The 18,368-nt window shown below is 67.1% G+C and overlaps 1 protein-coding gene across 5 annotated transcripts in view; it reads right to left on the bottom strand.

Annotated features, from left to right (window-relative positions):
- Positions 1–576: 576 nt before the first annotated feature.
- Positions 577–18,368, bottom strand: part of ELFN1 (extracellular leucine rich repeat and fibronectin type III domain containing 1) — a 71,758-nt gene continuing 53,966 nt past the window's right edge. For 4 of the 5 annotated variants that reach the window (XM_039879500.1, XM_039879497.1, XM_039879496.1 and 1 more), the window contains exon 2: positions 577–3,376. In XM_039879500.1, the coding sequence (XP_039735434.1) occupies positions 685–3,147 (2,463 nt within the window). In that variant the 5' untranslated portion in view covers positions 3,148–3,376 and the 3' untranslated portion in view covers positions 577–684. Of the gene's footprint in view, positions 3,377–10,534; positions 10,778–18,368 lie in introns of those variants that run through there. The other variant, XM_039879498.1, reaches the window with a different exon arrangement.

The raw sequence follows: 18,368 nt of genomic DNA, 5'->3' as shown, positions 1-18,368 counted from the left end.
TTCTGTGTCTTTTTAAGAGAACTTTACTTTTATTATATTTAAAAAAAAAAAGAGAGAGGAAAAGAGAGAAGGCAGAGAAGACTCCAAAAGAGGAAGATATCGAGTGCAAACCCCTACCCAGAACCCCAAGACACGGCCTTTCCAGTCCCTGGTGTGTGTGTGTGCATGCGCTGCAGGTGGTGGGTGGTGGTGCACAAAGATGTGTGTGCGTCAAGATCTGGCAGGTGGGAGTTTGGCACAGGTCGCCCACGCTTGGTGAGAACTGTCCCCTTCTGGTCACTTCTGTCCCGCGTCTCCGCCTGTGGGGGTCCAGGTTCAGCCACAGCCTGCAGGTGTGTGGTGTAAAGAGCCTGGCAGTTGTGTGTGTGTGTGTGGGTAGAATGCAGGTGTGCTGCCACACATTACGTACGCTACCAGGTAAAGGCAGCAGGTATAGGCGCACAGAAAAGGGCGGCGCAACTGTGTGGCATGCAGTAAATTGTGCAAAGGCAGGCACCAGGCAGGTGGCACTGGCAAAGGTAGGCAGGTAGATGTGATCAACGTGCAGCAATAACGTGCAGGGCCAGGCAGGTGTGTGTGTACTGTGTGTGTGCGTGTGCCCCTGTCTGGTTACGAGTAGCTGTAGTGGTCTGGTGTCCTTTTTGGTCCAGTGGCGTCACGGGCGTCGGGCACCGTGGCCGGGGCTCAGGACTTGTGCTGGGCCGACACGCCCTTCCAGTAGTCCAGGATGTCGTGCAGGTCCTCGTCCTTGGCGAACTGGACCTTCTTGCGCAGCGCGTGGCCGGCCGCCACGAACTCCTCGTCGTGCTTGTGCCGCCGGCGGCTCAGGCGGAGGCGCCCCCAGATGCTGTGGGGGGCCCTGCAGGAGTACTCGGGGCTGGCCGAGCAGCTCAGGTGGTGGTACTGTGGGGACAGCTGCGAGTAGGCCGGGTCGCGGGGCCGCGGCCGGGTCAGCGGCTCCAGGATGGAGGCCTTGCGGCCGCCCAGGCCGTCGTGGGGCGGGGGCGAGGGCGGCGGGGCGGGGTGGGACCCGGGGTACGAGTGGCGGTGCTCGCCGTACTGGCGGCCCTTCTCGGCCTCGGCCCGCAGCACAGCGGGGGTCACAGTGAGGATGGCGTCGGCCGCGGGCGAGCTCTGCTCGATGTACTTGGCCTCGGGGGCCGCGGCCTTGTGCGCACCGGGGGCCTCGGCGCGGAAGGCCCTGGGGCTGCGCGTGGAGCCGCCGGACGAGGTGCCGGCACGCGGGGGCCCGGCGCCCGCCTCCACGCTGTGGTGCCGCTGCAGGCCGTGGCCGAAGGCGTCCTTGTACACGGGCGACAGGAAGCCGTGCTTGCCAGCCAGCGGCTCGGACAGCAGCACCAGCTGCGGCTCGCCCGCGGACACGGCGCCGGGCTTGCCGCCCTGGAAGGGCGCGGACTCGGACTTGAGTGCGTCGATGCAGTTGTTGATGATCTGGTTGACCTTGTCCACCTCCTTGGCGATGGTGGAGATCTCGGCCACCGAGCCCTGGCTGTCGGGGCCCGGCCGGCCCAGCTCGCAGTCCCTGCGCTCCGCTGGCTCGCCCGTGCGCACCTCCATGTAGTTGGCCTTGCCGGCCTTCGGCGTCTCGCTCTCTGCCAGCTTGTACTGCGCCACCTCTCCGGCGGCCACCGGCGGGAACGGGATGCGGGTCACGGCCTCAAGGCCCAGCAGCGGGCCCTGGGGCAGCGGGGCGAGGCCGGGCGACTCCATCTCCGGCCCGTACTTGAGCTCGATGATGGTCTTCTTCAGGCCGCTGGGCGCGGCCGCCGCGGCCACCTGCTTGTGCTTCTCCTGCCGGCGCCGTCGCCGGCGCAGGCCGTAGTAGACGGCGCCGAGCACCAGCACCATGCCGAACAGGCAGCCCAGGACGGTCATGATGTAGTGGGTGGCCGTGGCCGGGCTGGGCCCGGGGCCCGGCGGGCTGGGCGGCTTGGGCAGGCAGATGGTGAGGCAGGTGTGGTTGTGGTGCAGCCCGGAGCTGGTGGACACCACGCAGTAGGTGTAGTTGGTGAGCGTGTACAGGTCGGTCAGGCGGATGTCCTCCTGAGGCTTGGTCAGCCTGGACACGGTGGACGACTGGCTGTTGTTGAAGTGCTCCAGCGTGTACATGCGGTTGAACGGGCTGGGCAGCTGGACCGTGAGGGTGGCCGAGTTCTGCGTCAGCTGCTTGACCTTGATGAGCGGCCGCGCCTCGGCCTGGGTGGCCAGCGTGGGCAGGGCCACCAGCGGCGTGGTGCCGTCACCCGAGAAGCACTCGTCCTGGGCACAGGGGGCCTCGCTGGGCTCCGGCGGCGGCGGGGGCGGGGGCGGGGGCGAGCGGCCCGGCTGCAGGGGGCCCGGCAGCAGGCGGGGCTCGGCCGCGTAGGCGCCATCGGTGCACACGGACAGCAGCTTGCTGAGGACGCTGCGCTGGCCGTGGCGGCCCTGGCCCAGCAGGAAGTAGCCGGAGTAGTGCGGTGGCGACTCACACTGCATGCGGTCGTAGGTGTGCGTGGCGTTGGTGAAGGCCGCCAGCCAGCGCAAGAAGCCCAGCAGCTCACAGGAGCAGTAGAAGGGGTTGCTGTACAGCTCGCAGGCCGACAGCCGCGCCAGGCCGGCGAAGGTGGCACTGTGCAGCCGCTGGATGCGGTTCATGGACAGGTCCACGTTGACGATGTTGGGGCACTCCCAGAAGGCGCCGGGCGAGACCGCCTCGATGAGGTTGGCCTGCAGGTACAGGTACTCGAGCCGGCCCAGGCCGCGCAGCAGGCCCTCGGTCACGTTGCGCAGGCGGTTGTAGCCCAGCTGCAGCACCTGCAGGTTGAACTGGCCGGAGAAGGCGCCGTCCTCGACGAAGGCGATCTCGTTCTTGGTGAGGTTCAGGTACGTGAGGTTGCCGAAGCGGCTGAGCGCGCCCTGCTGCACGCTGCGGATGCGGTTCTCATTCAGCCGCAGGTCCACGATGCTGCTGTTGATCTGCTGCGGGATGGCCTCGTACGGCGGCTGGTTCTGGCTGCAGATGGCCAGCCACACGAAGCCCTTGTCGCCCTCGATCAGCCAGCAGTCCCCGCGCGCCAGGCCCCCCGCGTGCAGCAGGGCAGCCGCCGCCACGCACACCCACAGCGCGCCCCACCGGCACCCGGCCATGGGGCCCGCCCGCACTCAGCCTGCCCAGGGCCCGGGGGAGGTGGCCACGCGCTCAGGGGCGTCCTGTCCCAGGCCGCATGGCCGCACGGCGCGGGAGCCGGGGGCACAGCCCCTCACTGCCCGCCGCCGCTCGCCGTCCGCCCGTCGCGTCCCGCGGCCACCATGGCGGCCTCGCCTGCCAGCCCGGGCGTCCGCACAGCTGCTCCCCGCACCTCCAGCTCAGCCGCTCCTGCGACAAGACAAAGGAGAGAGCTGGTCAGGGGCGGCCGAGCGGCCCACGGGTCCAGCATCCAACTCAGCCGGGCTCCCGCCAGCACCTAAAGTCACAGCCGCCGGGTGGCAGGGCCGTCCCAGCCCCCGACACTCTGTGACCAAAGACGAGGGTGCCTGCCAGGCCCTGGCTGTGGAGGCTCTGAGCCAGCCAGAACTCTCGGCTCCCGTCCAGTGACGCCGGGCACTCACCCGCCAGGCCCCCAGGATGGCCGGGCTCTGGGGCTGAGCCATCCTGCGGCATGGCCCAGGCACATGGGGCTGCTGGCTCTCAGTCTCCCCGGTGACCAGCTGCATGGTGTCTGCAGCTTTCTGCCTGGCCCGGGGACCCAGAGGCAGCCCCCCACACTGGTGGGTCCTGGTGGCAAGGCCCGGAAGTGGGAAGCGGCCCCCACGGCCTCCTCAGGCTCAGACGAGGACCTAACCCTGCCCCTCCCCCCACTGACCCCTTCTCCCAAGGTGACCTGACCCGCACCCTGGTGCCGGCACGACGCCCAGGTGTGACTTGGACACGGGGGCTCTTGGACACAGGAGCCGGCACCTCTGGGGAGACGTGGCTGGACCCCCTCTGGGCCACCTGCCTGGCAGGACGACCCCGTCCACTTCTGCAGGACAGACGAGGGGCGCGTGTCTGCTTGTTAACGTGTGGATTTACAGCGGCCTGTGTGGCCTGGCGGGCGGCCAGCTGAGTGCATTTCAGTGGTATTGACGTTTGCAACTAGTCTGCACCGAGGCGGCTTAAATTAGAAGAAAGTATGATGTGAAATGGATTTTCCCCCCTGGGAACTTCATAAAGAACAGCTTTGACTGGCGCCCAGGGGAGAGCCTGTTTCTGATTTAAAGAAGGGAGTGTTCAGATGGGGTGGAGGTGAGGGCGTCGGGGGGGCCTGGCAGAGCCCCCCAGGGCTGAGCCGAAGTTGCTGTGTGACACGTGGCAAAGTGTGGCCTCTCTGGGCCCAGCTGGAAGTGGCTCTGGGGACAGCATGGGTTCCCCCCCACCCCACAGGAGGGAGCTAGCCGCAGGGAAGCTGGGGCCTCTGCTGGCTCGCGCCAGAAGACCTGCAACCCACGGGGGTTCCGAGTGCATCTGTCACCACCTCGCGGTGCCGGCTTGCCCGGGGCCCAAGCCGCCTCTCTCCCTCCCCTGCACCTGGTGGATGCTGTGGCCTATGTCCCCAGGGCTCCTGAGAGGCCCGCTCCTCTGATGAGAGGTGCATCCTGGGGGGCGGGGGGGCGGGAGCCATCAGCCTGGGGCGTCAGGCTGGCCGCATCCAGGAAGTGTGGCCCCTCAGCAATGCTGATCGTAATCACCTGTAATCTCCTGCTCAAAATAACCCAAAGTCGAGCTAAGGAGGATTACAGAGGCTAAGGAGCCCTTATCACAGCAGGCCTGGCAGTGGGAGGGGAGCCGCCGACCTCCCCCCGCCTGACTCCTGGGGCCCCCGACTCCCAGGCCCCCCGACGTCCCCCCGCCCGACTCCCGGGGTCCCCACAGCACAGTAGCCCCGGCAGCACCGTGGCCCTGGGCCCTGCTGGCTTGGGGAGGTGGGGGCTGCACGTGTCCAGGGCCGTGTCCTGTGGGCCGTGCACCCGTGGGCCTGCATGCATGTGGGTTCCGTGGGTGCACGCAGGTCTGCTGCGTGAGGGTGAATGTGTTCCACACACAGCTGGGCCCGCGTCAGCACGGGCGGGTCGTGTGTGGTGGGGGCTGGCTCCTCCGAGGTCCGGCGGGCTCTACCGTGGCCACCACGGGCACCCCCTGGGCGACAGCCTGGGGATTTGTGTTTGTCTGGGCGCCTTGGGAGTGGCAAGTGGCTCTGGGGACAGTCTCTCCTCCCCTGCACACTCCCCGCCCACTCCGAAGTCACCTCCATGCGGCCGGCTTGTGTGACGAGGCAGGTGGGGTCCTGGCCCTGGAACCGGGGTGCCCCTCCCTCTGGTCCCAGCCGAGCTGCTCTCACTGAGGGGCCGCCAGGGCCTGGGCTGTGGGGACGATCGCTAGAAGTGTGGCTGTCCCCCACCCACTGTGCCAGGACTCAGGCGCCCCCACCTCAGCCTGGGAGGGACCCCGCGTGCCCATGCCACATCTCACTTAGAGGGGAGACTGAGGCCCACACAAGGAGGCCTGGGCCTGACACAGACGGGCCTTGGGAACGGGCTGGTCGCCCGCAAAGGTTCTGATCACGTCACGGACGGCTCCCGAGAACAGCCTTTCCTCACGGGCTTCACTCAGCCACCTGTCCGTCGTGCGTGGTGGGCCGCTCGGTGGACAACTGCTTCCCAAACACCTGCACAGCGCAGACCTGAGCCCCTCCAGCCACAGGTGGAGGCATGGGGCACTCACCTGGGGACACGGAGGCTGGGCCACCTTCAGGAACCACCTGCGTCCCCCCCACCTCTGCCCCTGCCTCCCCCCAGCACCCTGAGCCCGCGTTCCCCCTGCCCGCCCCTGACCCCCACCTGTGCCCCAGCCCCCCAACCCCCCCACCTCCTGCCACGGCGCCTGCCTGTCCTGTTCTGCTGTCCAGCAGGGCAGCCTAGTCACAGGTGGCTACTGGGTGCTGAAGCATGGCTCTCTGTGGTTGGGCCAGGCCTGGACAGCACTGTCCTAGAACTGTCCATAAAAACAGCTGCAGCTTTGGCCTGCACCCCTGGCCCAGCCACTGCCCATCTCCCTCCCCCATCTCCACCCCCAACCCTCTCTCGGCCCCTCCGGTGCAGCGACGCCCATGAGCCTGCTCCCAGCAGGCTCCCCGGTGACCCATCCTGCCGGCTGTGGGGCTCCCCTAGTTTGCCTTGCTCGGCCCCCAAGCAGCATCTGGCCCAGGTGACTCCCAGTCCTGAGACACTTCCTGCTCCAGGTCCCCGAGCCACCACCCTCGTGTCCTCATGGGCCATGTCCCCCGCAAGGCGCCGTCGTCAGCCTGCCCTCTAGCTGTCCCCGTGGCCGAGCTCCGACCTCACTCCCCACGTGCCTCACCCCCGTCCACCTCACACCTCGCCGGCCCGGGGCCCCAGGCCCACAGACGCAGCTGCTCTCCCGAGTCCATGGCCACCCTCCGCGTGTCAGTCAACACGCCGCCCTTGGCTCCTCTGTCTGCCCCGACGCCCTGGGGTGGCAGTGCGGACCCCGGATGCTGGTGCTCACCTCCCGCCACCCCGGGCCAGACCACCACCGTCTCCCACTGGGCCAGTGCCGGGGGCCCCCACCTCACCTCCTGGCTCCCCACACTCACTGCCCCCTCCACCGCCGGAGGACGCTGGGCGCTGGCCCGGGCCCCGCCCCCCACCTGGAACTCCCTGACCCCGTTCCTCCACACCCCTCCACAAGGTCCCCCTCGTCCCCGCCCAGCACCTGCTGCCTGATGTCCACACCCCTCATTCACATGCAGTGAGGACCCCCCCCCGACGGCGATGCGAGCCGCGGGCAGGCGGACACCTGGGTCGGGGGCAGACCTCGCTGGCCCTGGAGGGTGCTTGGCTCCGGATTCTCCTGGTGACTGGGAGTTGGGTGCTTCCGCCCCCCCGGCATGCAGCTCCTCACAAGCGGTGGCCTCCTGTGTGCATTCTGTCAGGCCCACGGGGGCTGTCACCGCCCTCTGGAGGGACAGACATGCCCATGTGGCCACCGGCACCTCTCAGCGTGGGACCACACCTGCCCCAACCCCCCGCGGCCTGTAAACCCCAACACAGCCCGGTTGGAAAGCACGCTCGACATCCTCACTGCAAAACAGCCTGAACACCGCACCTTCCCCCGCGCCCAGGGCAGGCCACGCCCGCAGCTCCTCCGGACAGCGGGCTCCGGCCAGCGTCTCTCGCCCGCGGCAGCCCCTCGAGGTCCCCTGGTGCCGACCCACGTCTTAGAGGGAGAAACGGCACCAGGAGGCCCGGGCTCGGTGTGTGGCTCTGACAGGAATGAGCTGTGGGGCCTCAGTTCCTCACCTCTAACATGGGGTCACTTCCTACCCAGCGGGTCAGATGTGGCGCCGTCACAGTGGGGCAGAGGGACACCAGCATGCCCTGGAGGCCCCACACCCACGTGCGTGTCATCTGTGCATATGTGTCTGCATACGCACGGGTATGCACACGTGTAGCCGTGCGTGCATCTGTGTGCCCTGGCACGTGTCAGAGGTCACGAGACCTGGAGAGAGGGCTACGTTCCTGGCCACCATGACAGGACAGGCAAGTCACCTTCAGAGCCATCACGTCATCAAGCCCCAGCAGAGTCCTACAAAGTGGAAGGACACGAGGCAGCCACCATGCTCTCCGTGTCCACATGAGAAGCCACGAGTGAGGGGACTCGCCCAGGCCCCTCGCTAGGCAGGCAGGATAAGCCCACCTGACTCGACAGCTCCCTGTCCAGGGCCTGTTCCTCGCCCAGCGAGGAGCTGCTGCCAGGACCAGGGAGGGTGGCACGGGGTGCCCGGCCCCCAGGCCTGCAGGGAGGGCAGGTGCTCACTGGCCTCATCCAGGACAGCCCTGCCTGCCAAGGATGGGACTGGAGTGGAGCTGGGGGGGCGTGGCCAGCACACTGGTCCTTGTTATCGGCTGGAACGTCCCCGACAGGTTTAAAGGCACCTGTGGGGGACAGAGGGTCACTCGAGAGGACCTCGGGTCTCCCTGGCCTGAGCCCTCTGTGACGCCTTTCGCCCACACGCACGTGTCCCCGCTGCAGAGGACACCTCTGTCGCCCGGGGGACGGGGACGGCGCGCGAGGCTGGCACCGAGTTCCTTCTGCCACGTCAACGCTGCAGCCTGTGTGCCGCTGACGGAACAAATACGGTGGGGCCAGGCTCTTCCACTCCCCGCGAGGGCGTCTGCGTGATCCCCGGCCATGCTGGCGGGAACACAGCTGTCTAAGGATACTGTCCTGGCCACCGAGCCCAGGCAGGAGGCCGGGCTGGGGCTCTGCCGGCGCAGGGGCCGCCCCACCTCCGGGGGGACCAGGGCCTGGCTGGTGCAGGGCGGCAGGGAGTGGTGGGAAGCATTAGATCAACGCCCGTTTGCCTCCAGCATTTTGCCAGTGGGTCATGTTCACTGCTCACGTCCGTGGCCTCTGCAGAGCCCACAGGGCCATGGTGGACGAGATGGACGGCGCGACCCAGACCGGCCAGGCTGCCGAGTCCCAGGGCAGGACGTGCTCCAGCCGCGTGACCTTGGGCAAGTCGATGCCTCTGAGCCTTTCCGTCTCGCAAAGGGAGGCCCCAAGGGAGCACCCCAGGGTTGCCGTGGGGACGCCCAGCTACTTGAGGCTCCCACCTTCCGGCTCGAGGCCGGGTCCAGACACGACCTCCCTGCAAACACGTCCTCCAGCTGCAGGGGGACGCACAAAGCAGTGCGGGTGGCCGGAGCAGGCCGGCCGGACACGCCCTGTGGGTTTTTTCCCAGCAAGCCACTACCCTGGTGCCCACACAGGGGGGCCGGGGGGTGTCCCCACTCCTCCCCCACCTGGGACGTGCTCATCCCCTGCCTGCTCCATTTGTCCAGCGAGGCAGGCGCAGCCTCCCGCGGTGGCCAGTCCAGCAGTGCTGACTCAGCGGGGTCCTCAGCACTTGGCCACAGGGTGAGGCTTGGCAAGCCGCCAACCGTGGATGGCCCTGGCCTTGTCCTCCGGGAGGCGGGAGGCGGAGAAGCATCGGCTGCAGCTCACCCACCCAAGGATGAGAGGGCGCCGGGGGCGCTGCCGAGTGCCCGCCTCACCGGCCACGCCCTGGGGCCCGCAGGGTCACCCAGAGGCAACGTGAACAGGAAGTGTGCAGGGGTGACCACTCGCTCCCAGGGTCCTGCACATGACGAGTGCCGACTGTATGCTGAGCCCCGTCTCCAGTGTCCAGGGGTCTAAGAATGTCCCCGCATTAGAAGGTGGAGAGACACGCTTAGAAAGTGGTCCAGGTCACCCCGCCATGGTCCACGGGGCAGCGCCCTCGTCCAGCACGCGTGCAGGAGAAAGCGGGGTCCGGGGCCAGAGCCGCGCCCCCAGCCCCAGCTCGGAAGCTGGCCGGGGCCCAGGGGCCTGCCCCGGGGTGACATGGGCTCCCTCCTCCCTGCTCCCTGCTCCATCCTCCCTCCGGGCTGTGGAGCTGATTAGGAACCGAACACTGAACAGTCTCTCACGCTCCCACTGGCACCTTTTTAAATTAAAAAACACGATGCAGGCGTCGCTGGAGGGAGAAAGCGCTCCACAAGGGTTCCCTGCTTCGGCGGCGGGACTGGGGGACGGGGTGGCCGGCGGGACTCGGGGACGGGGTGGCCGGCCGGCCTCCAGGGACTACGCGTGACCCTTGCCAGGAATGTTGATCCTCCTCTGCCACCAGGCAGCAAGTCGCCAGAGCCAGGTGAGGGTCTAGGTGACCACAGGACAGCTGGCCCCGTCCCCACCACGGCCTCAGCCCTGGCCGCTGGGGGGTCCTATCTTTAGTCCGATCGGAATCGCCCCGGTTCTGAGGGGCGCCAGCGTGAGGGCTGAGGCAGGTACCTGCTCGGCGTTCCCCACTGGGACCCTGGCCTCCGAGTCCCCGGCCCCGGGCAGCCCCCCAGTCCCCTGAGCCTGAGGGTCCAGGCCTCCTTCCAAGCTCGGATGCCGGCAGAAGACAGGGCCTGGTTCTCAGATGCCGGAAGGAGCTCTGGGGACCCAAGATGCCGCCCCCTCTCATGCTCTACCACCTGGGCCCACTCACGCAGACGCGGTGACCCCTGCTGACCCCTCACAGTCCAGGCCCTGACACGTGTGGGGCCTGCTTCGCGTGACCACGATGGTTTCACCAGCACATTTCCTGGCCGCTAGTCACTGTACCAGGGTCCGGGCACGGTTTTCAAGCAGACGCTATAAATTAGCTATTAGCCCTCAAATGTTGCATTAATCAGGGAAATAAAATGCCAGGTAACAACCCGTGGGTGCGTACGAGGGACATCGTGGGCTGGAGAGCGAGGACACACCCACCGTCCTGACTGCACCGTGGGTGTGCCTGGGTGGCCCCCACGCTGTGGGGAGGGGGCCCGAGACGAGGCAGAGGACAGCCAAGCGCGGCCCCCTCCATGGCCGGTGTTCTCTCCTGTGGTCTGGAGAGCCCGTCACAGCCCCGCGCCCGGCAGAACCCGCCTGCCGCCCACGGCCTACCTTCCGGACATGCGAGTATCTGCCACTCCTGACTCCATGGCCGTCCAGGAGGCCTCTCCCTCAGCAGAGGACCCTAGGACAGCTGTCCAGAGGCAGCTGCCAGCACTGGTGTCCCAGGGGAAAGGGGTTTTGCCTGGGTCCCTCCGAGCTGGGAGAATTCAGTCCCATCCGGCTGACCGCAGCACGCCCGAGCCTGCAGCCCAGCCAGAGCCCGGCCTGCTGTGGCCTGAACCTGGCCCCTCGGGAAGGGGCTCCCCGTGGGGCAGGCAGCCGGGCCCACAGGGCTGCACCCCGTCCATCCTGCTTCCGGGCACCGTGAGGAAGTGCACGTGACCGCATCTGTGACACTGCTTGACCCGCAGACACCAACCGAGGAGAGGCCCCATCGAGGCCCCATCCACGCCCGTCGTCACCGTCACCGTCACCGTCACGGGCCTGGTAAGGACCCCTCTGCACAGCCTCCCTGCGGGGGCGACCGCTGTGTGGGGACTCGTCCGCCCCGCTGAACCCCTAACACTGAGTCAGCACCGTTTAAACCCCTGAAGCCAACACGCTTCTGCTCCAGCAGGACGCCACCACCTTCCGCTCTGCCCGCAGACCCCCGGCAAAGCCCCGGGCCGGCTCGTGCCCCCAGATGCAACGCCACGCGGGGCTGCGTCACACCGCCAGTCACCGCCGGAGGGAGCGTCAGCTTCGCGGCGTCCAGCGTGGCCCGTCCTCGTCACCTCTCACGTCTCCTGGGGGTCCTGCTGCTCCTGACGACCGCACGCTGTGCTTGACCTTCATTCCGGGAGCTCCTGGGGCTCTCGTGGCCGCTGTGAGTGGGGACCACTTACTTCATTGTTTTCCGACCGGCTGCTGCTGGTACAGATGAAAATTATCGATCCGTATGTTTTATATCCAGCCCAGGACCTTCGCTGAGGCCTCACATCAAATTACTTTCTCCTCGGTTCTCTTGAGTTTCTAAGGTCTCGTATCGTATTGTCTACAAATAATTATAATTCTTTCCTGTGAACGTTCCATTTAATTCTGTTTCGTGTCTTATTGCTACGTCCAGAATATCGGGACGGTGACGAAGGGCACTGTTGGGTATTTTTTTAATAGAAAAGTTTTCGAACGAGAATCGGTAAAACTCTCCTTTAGAATGGTGCTGGCCGTTGGATTAAGACGCAGGTTCCTCCCTGTGATGAGAACGTGTCCTCCCAGTTCAATTTTTAGCAGTTTCTCTAAAATCAGAAGCCAGCGTTGGATGTCATCACTCACCTTTGTCATCTATTAACGTGGCATCACGGCTGACGTACCCTGTGAACGGGTTTCTCTAGCTTTAAGCCACCTTTGAATTCTTCCCACAAATCCCGCGTAATCACGGCAGATTATCTGACATTCGTGGAATTGGATTTGCCGGGTCCTGCTGAGGATTTTCGATCTGGAGTCCCGGGCGGGGTCCGCGTGGGGTCCCCCTCCTGAGCCGCCTTTGCAGTTTCGGGGTTGAGGCTCTCACTGCCTCGGGCTCGGGCCCCTCCGCGGAGACGCGCTCAGCATGCCACAAACGGCCTGACATGGTGAGCAGCCACTTCGCCAGTGGACCGTCACCCCGAGTCGTCCTTCATGTACCGCAGATCTCCAGGACTCAGGGTGGCTCAAAGGACCTCACATGGCGAATCCTGGCCCCTGGGAGGGAAGGCGGCCTAGGGAGGGGACCCCGTTCCTTCCGTGACGTCTCCCCTGGGGCCACCCTCGCAGGGCCTTCTGATCCACGCCCCACGTCGTCGTGATGGACAGATGGGTGTCACAGAGACGTGCAAGACCCAGAGCAACAGATGAGGGAAAGCACAGACCCTCTCGGAAACCTGTCGCTGAGGAAGCGTGTGACGCACGCAGAGTGCCGTAGCTCCAGCCAGCGGCTGCCCCAGGAGACGCTGCGGCCGCCTACAATGGGGCCCAGATCTTCGTCCTCCACACCTGGGTCTGTCTGCGCCCCGGATTCTGGGCGGCCCCGGCCGCTGTGGTGATGGCATGGGCCAGGCAGGGCCGTAGGCGTCTGGGGCCTGGCCTTCCGCTTCTCATCTTGGAAGTAGCTGCCCCCTAAGCAAAGGGGTCTGACAGCGAAGGAGGAGCCGGAGGGTGGGGCGCCATCCAGAGGGGCTGCCCGATGCCCGCAGAGCCAGAGGGAGCCACCCAGCTGAGCCCTTCCTGGCTGCCTGCTCACAGAGCCCCGAGCGAAATACTGGTGGCCTCACCCTGAGGCTCGGGCAGCTTGTGACCAGCAAGAGAGGATGCACAGGGTGCCAGGAGAGCAGCACAGTGGCTGCAGGGCGGAGCTGTCCCCACCTGCCATAGGGCCGGCTCCCGGCGGGGCCAGGGTGCTGCTGGCAGGGAGGCCAGGGTGCAGGACAGGGGCGAGTGGCCTGGGGCGGCCTGGGGAAGCCGAGCTTTGAGCACGTGAGACGCAGCCACTGCCCACCAGACGGGCATCTGTGCAGCTCCCAGCTCCCCTGGACTCAGCCTACTGTTCCTGGACACCCCTCGGCTCCACAGGGAACGCCATGGTGTCTGGGGCAGGGCTAGGCGGGAGTCACGGCCGCACCCTACGGGAGGTGGGGCCCAGAAGGGTCCTCGTCCTGTCCCCTCCCCCTGGGGACCACCGGCCCTTGGGCTATGAGGGTTTTGCACAGGGACACCAGGGCCGGGTAGGGTTCTGGTCCTTGTGAGCACTGGGGGGTAGGGGGTGGCGAAGGGACAGGGGAGGGCTCAGGGAGCCTGAGAGCTGGGTGGCATCTTTCTTGGGGGGCCATGGGTGGGACCCAGGCGGAGCAGGCGCCCACAGCTACCCCTCCACACACCCAGCCAGCTCTGTCTCTCTGCACAGCAAACGTTAATTGCAGCTGGAGGGCAAAATCGGGCTGGCTCCGGACGAGGCTGCCCTCTCGTTAGTCGTTAGTCGCAGAGGCAGTTTGGGAGGGGACAGGAGGCGGCCGGTGTGGTGGCGGGGGGGGGCACCGAGCCACGGGCTGGGGGTCTCCTGCTCTCACCCCTGCTTGGGGCTCCAGGGAAGGCCTGTCCCCCAGAGGGGGCTGGGAGGCAGGAAGTGGAGGCCCCTGGGGTCTGGGTCCGGCCTCGCCTCCGACCAGCCCCGTGGCCCAAACGGAGCATGGAGCTTCCTCCGGCCGCCAGGTGAGAGGCTCAGCCAGGACCCCGGGCTCTCGGCCCCTCACCTCCCCCCGCACACAGGTGCAGGGACGGCCCGGCCACGGCTCTCAAGTCCCAGGGTGGACACGGCCAGAGCCCCCAGCCTGACAGAATCGGGAGGAGACTGCAGTTGGCGAGCAGAAGGTGGGAGCGAGCGAAGCCCCTGAGGGGGACCTGAGGAATGTCCCCAGGCTGTTTGTCCCCTCCCTGCCCCTCGCCTGGAAAAGAGCAAAGGGTGAATTCAGCCAGTTCCCTGACCCTGGCGGGTCTGAGACTGAGGTGACGAGTACGAGTCTCCATCGTCCCCAGCTCCCCCAGGAGGGGACCTCGCAAATGAAAGGTGACCCCCTGGCTGGCAGCCCTGGGACCCACACCCTCCGCCTCAGCCCCGGACCTCTGGCTGCAACCTCCCCACAGTCCACTCCCTCAAGGTCTCCCGTGCTTCCCCCCCACGAGGTGACCACGGTCTCTGTGCTCACGGGGCAGAGCAGCCTGCCCGGGCCCTGGGCCCTGACTCTGTCACTGGGACACTGGGACACGTGGCTCACCCACCTGCACCTGTCTCCCGCCTGTCAGTGACCCTGGGGACCACGAAGACGATGCGTGGTGAGAACCAACGTCAGTTCCTGTCACAGCAAAACGCACCCCCCATAGAGGGACGTGGGACGGGTCGTAAGGATGAGCCGGACGTGCCCGTGGACCAGCCCTGGGGAGCGGCCGTCCCAGCCGGCCGAGGGCCTGTCACTGCCCACAGGCGTGGCTGGGCTCACGCCTCGCCTGAGCCCGTGCTGGGGGCTGCCCCTCGTGGGCGAGATGCACCGTTCTTGACATCATGCCTCCCACCCCTGGTCTGTACGAGGAGTGAGCAGGAGAAGGGGGCCTCAGGGGACCCCCGGCCCCTGTGCAGCAGCCGCCTCCCTGCACTGCTGACGGGGTCCTGGACGGCCTGCACGACCTGTCTGTGGGGGGGGGCCCAGGCTGGCATGGCCAGCGAGCCCCCGGCGTGTCTGAGCAGGGTCCTCTGCGAGGTCCCCGTGCAGCTGTTGAGCACGGGCTGCTCGTGTGGCCTCCCCGGTCGGCGTGGCTGGGAGGGGAGCCACACGGCCAGGCTGCACCCTCCGCCTGACACGGACGCAACGCCTCGAGGCCCCTGGTCCCGGGTCCCCGTCCCCGCTGTGGCCAGACGGCGTCCGTGGAGCCAGCGTTTTACAGCCTGAGACCCACTGGGGGGACGCGTGTGTGTGTGAGAGTGTGTGCGAGGCCGTGTGTGTGCGAGGCCGTGTGTGACTGTGTGATGCTGTATCTGTGTGTCTGAGTGTGTGACTGGAACTGTGAGGGTCCCCAGACCTTGACCCCCGGCCGTGGGCCCACCCATGCCCGCCACACCCCGCACCGCACACGCGTGTCACACGCGTGTCTGGTCATCGTGTCGGGCCGCAGGGTCGAGCGGTGGAGCAGCTGGAGGCCGTTTGGTCCTCGGGGAAGCGGCCAGGCAGGCTGAGGACGCCTCCTCTGGCTCTGCGTCTCCCGCACTGACAGCCGGTCAAGCAGGCGGCGTCTCGCGTGGGCGACACCGGCCCCGCCGGGTCTCAAGCCACCTGTCCGTCCGTCGTCTGTGGGGCATCACCCCGCCCGCGGGCCACGCGCAGTGTCACCGGCTCCTGCTCCCAGGCGCTGCTTCCCCCGGCCCAGCCCCCTCTCACCCGGTGCGGGGTCCCAGGCTCCAGGACAGGGGTCTAACAGTCGCGAGTCCGGGCCCACAGCAGGGACCGGGCCGCCACGACGCTGCACGTGGAGGGAGACATAACAGGGGCTCGCAAGGCGGGGCCCGGGCCGTCTGGGGGTCGGTGTGCGGGCTCCGTCCCCACTCATCCTCACTGAGCGCTGAGACTCACACCGACAGCCCAGGACTGGTTGGGACCAGGATCCCAGCATTCCCTCGGGCTGGGACGACGGTCACAGCCGCCCAGCGGTCAGCACGGGGCGGACACTGAGCCAGGAAGGGGTCAGCAGCGGCCGGCTCCACGTGGCCCCAGGCGGAGGAAGAGGCTCACTCAGCTCCCCGCTGGTAGACGTGGTGCCCGAGAAGGTGACCTGGCTGGCGTGACAGACACAGCGGGTGGAAGAGAGGACGTGACGGCCGGCTGTCCGGAGGGTTCGGTCCCGGATGTCCACGCTGCACACCTACTGTGCACCAGGCGGCGCTAAGAGCTTCACACCACCCACGAGCCCTTCACGTCAGCAGGGCAGCGCCACTGTGACCGTCCAGGGCCTGGGGTGCAGACACATCAGAGAGCAGCCCCTGGGGGAGCTGGACTCAAGCCCCGGTGGCCCCAGCTTGGATGGATGTCACGCGGCCTCAGGCCGATGTGGGCGTGCTCAAAGGCGAGCGAGTGGCCCTGGGGGGCAGCGGGTGGACGCGCCGGGGTGTCTGAGGGAAAGGCCGCAGGACGGAGGGGCCAGCCACGCAGGGGCCTGGGACCGTCTCCGCAGAGCGCACGGCGGGCTGGGCCCCACTGACCACCGCAGCCCCAGACTCGGGCCCGCAGCCGACTGGACGCAGTGCCCAGCCCCATCCCCCGGGCGTCCTGAGCCGGGCGCAGCAAATGCGTGACAGGCGGACGGCCGCCCAGGGCTCACCCGGGCGCCAGGCGGAGCAGTGCGGGGGCCGGGGCCGGGGCGCTCGCCGCTGCGCCCGGAGGAACGAGACGCTGAACGTCAGTGCGTGTCCCCCGCCACCGTTAGACATTTGCGGGGAGCCTCTGAGGGGTGCGCAGGAGGCTTCGGGGTGGGGACCGTCTCGTCCCTTCTGGCCTGCCTGCCCCAGACCGGGCGTGGGGCTCTGAGCGGGAAGGATCGCCGTTCAGGCATTCCTGGGGTTATTCTTCATACCTTTGGCTGCATTAAATATTTCATCATTAGTGAAATATTTATTACAGATTTCTTAAATATTTGAGACATCTTAAATATTTTACAGTAAATTTAAAAATATTTTGAAAAGGAACGGGCAGCTGTGTAAGGCTGAGCTCCCTGTCGCTTCGGGTGTGTAAGGAGGGACAGGAAGTCACAGAGGGCACCGCCACCGGCGGGGGCAGACTACAGCGTGGCCCCTAGCCAGGAAAACCGCCGTCCCTGTCCCCGGGGTCCTGGGCAGGGCCCTCAGTCTGCACCCCACTCTCCCCGGCCCCCGGGGCCAGGCCAGGTTACTTGGGCCCGAGGGCTGGGGACGACAAACGGCAGGCTCAGCCACTGAGTAAAGGTAAAACGCACCAGCCCCAGAACTTGACCCCAGGGCTGCGACCCACGGGCCTCGACAGGGCGGACGCGAAGGGCCCTCTGCACAGATGGAGGCGCAGGGGCCAGAGAGGGGATGGAGCGGTCTCGGGGACCAGGACGGACAGACGGACTGGCACCCAGTCTCGCTTCCTTCCCACACGGCTTCCCACGCAGTTGACAGCCATGACGGGGACCGGGGGTGCCGGTCCCCTCCCACGGACGGCCCCCTCTGGCTTGAGCCTCCCTGGCCCGGCCACCGTGCCGGGGAAACGCGTGACCGGCGGAATCTGGTGCCCGCAGCGGTTCCCAGGACGGGCTGAGCCCTCATCTCACAAGCTGACGCCTCCGACTCCAGCTGTCACCCTCCCGTCAACAAGGACTTCAGAGCCCCTGGCACGTGCCAGGTGGCACATTGGGGGCGTGGCAGGGACATGACGGTGACCGTACGCCATGACAGCCCCAGGTCCAGCCTCCACCCTCAGGCCCCGGAGGGAGAGGCGTTTTGCTGGGGTCACACAGCGAGGCTGCAGCAGAGGTGGGGGTTCCCGCTGCTCCCCAGGACCTCGGCCTCGGCTTCCCTCTCCCTCTGCCGCCCCTGCTACCCAGCAGCCGTGTACAGAGGGGCCGAAAGCTCATCTGCAGACTGAGCCGCCACTCGCTGGCCGGGCCTTGGACATGTCACTCTGCCTCTGTCTCTGCTTCCTCCTCGGAAGCCGGCAGCTGCCGCGCGGCCGAGAGGACCCGTCGTGACAGTGCCAGCAGGTGTTTGACTCGCCAGGTGCAGTGCAGGTGCCTGAGTGCTGCCGACCACGCAGCGGCCCCGTGAGGCAGACACCAGGGCGGCTCTCGCCTGTGCACGAGGACGGAGTGGGGCAAGGAGCATGTCCGTGGGTGGCAAGGCAGGACGTGGGCCCTGGTAGAGAGGCCCCAGCACCACGGCAGGGGTGAGGCTCGGGGGTGGAGCGGACCCAGACCCAGACGGGATGTGGTCTCAAGGGCCCAGGACACCTGGAGCGGGAAGGAGCCTGTCGGGTCTCAGGACCACAGCCTGACCCGTCACGGTTTCTGGCACACGATGCCGGCAAAGGGCCATCTGCTCCGCCGGCTGCCCGGTGGCAGGGCCGGGCACTGAGAGTGGCTTCTTGGTCCCTCACGCCTCTGACCTGAGTGCTCGGTCCCTGGGGCACAGCCTCAGGGTGCTCTCCACTGTGCCTGGGGGGCACGGGCTGCTGCCCCATCCTGGAGGCTGAAAAAGCTGCCCAGCAGATGGGGTCCAGGGGACTGAGAAGGCCCGTGGGGACACCAAAGGTGGGCGGAGGAAGCCATGGTCCAAGCTGCAGACTTTGGCCCCGGGCTGGTCCCACCAGCC

This window comes from Pteropus medius, unplaced genomic scaffold, assembly GCF_902729225.1.
Source record: "Pteropus medius unplaced genomic scaffold, Ma_sr-lr_union100, whole genome shotgun sequence".
Classification (NCBI taxonomy): Eukaryota; Metazoa; Chordata; class Mammalia; order Chiroptera; family Pteropodidae; genus Pteropus; species Pteropus medius.
Note: the sequence above shows the minus strand (reverse complement) of the source record. Positions and strands in the feature narration are given on the sequence as shown.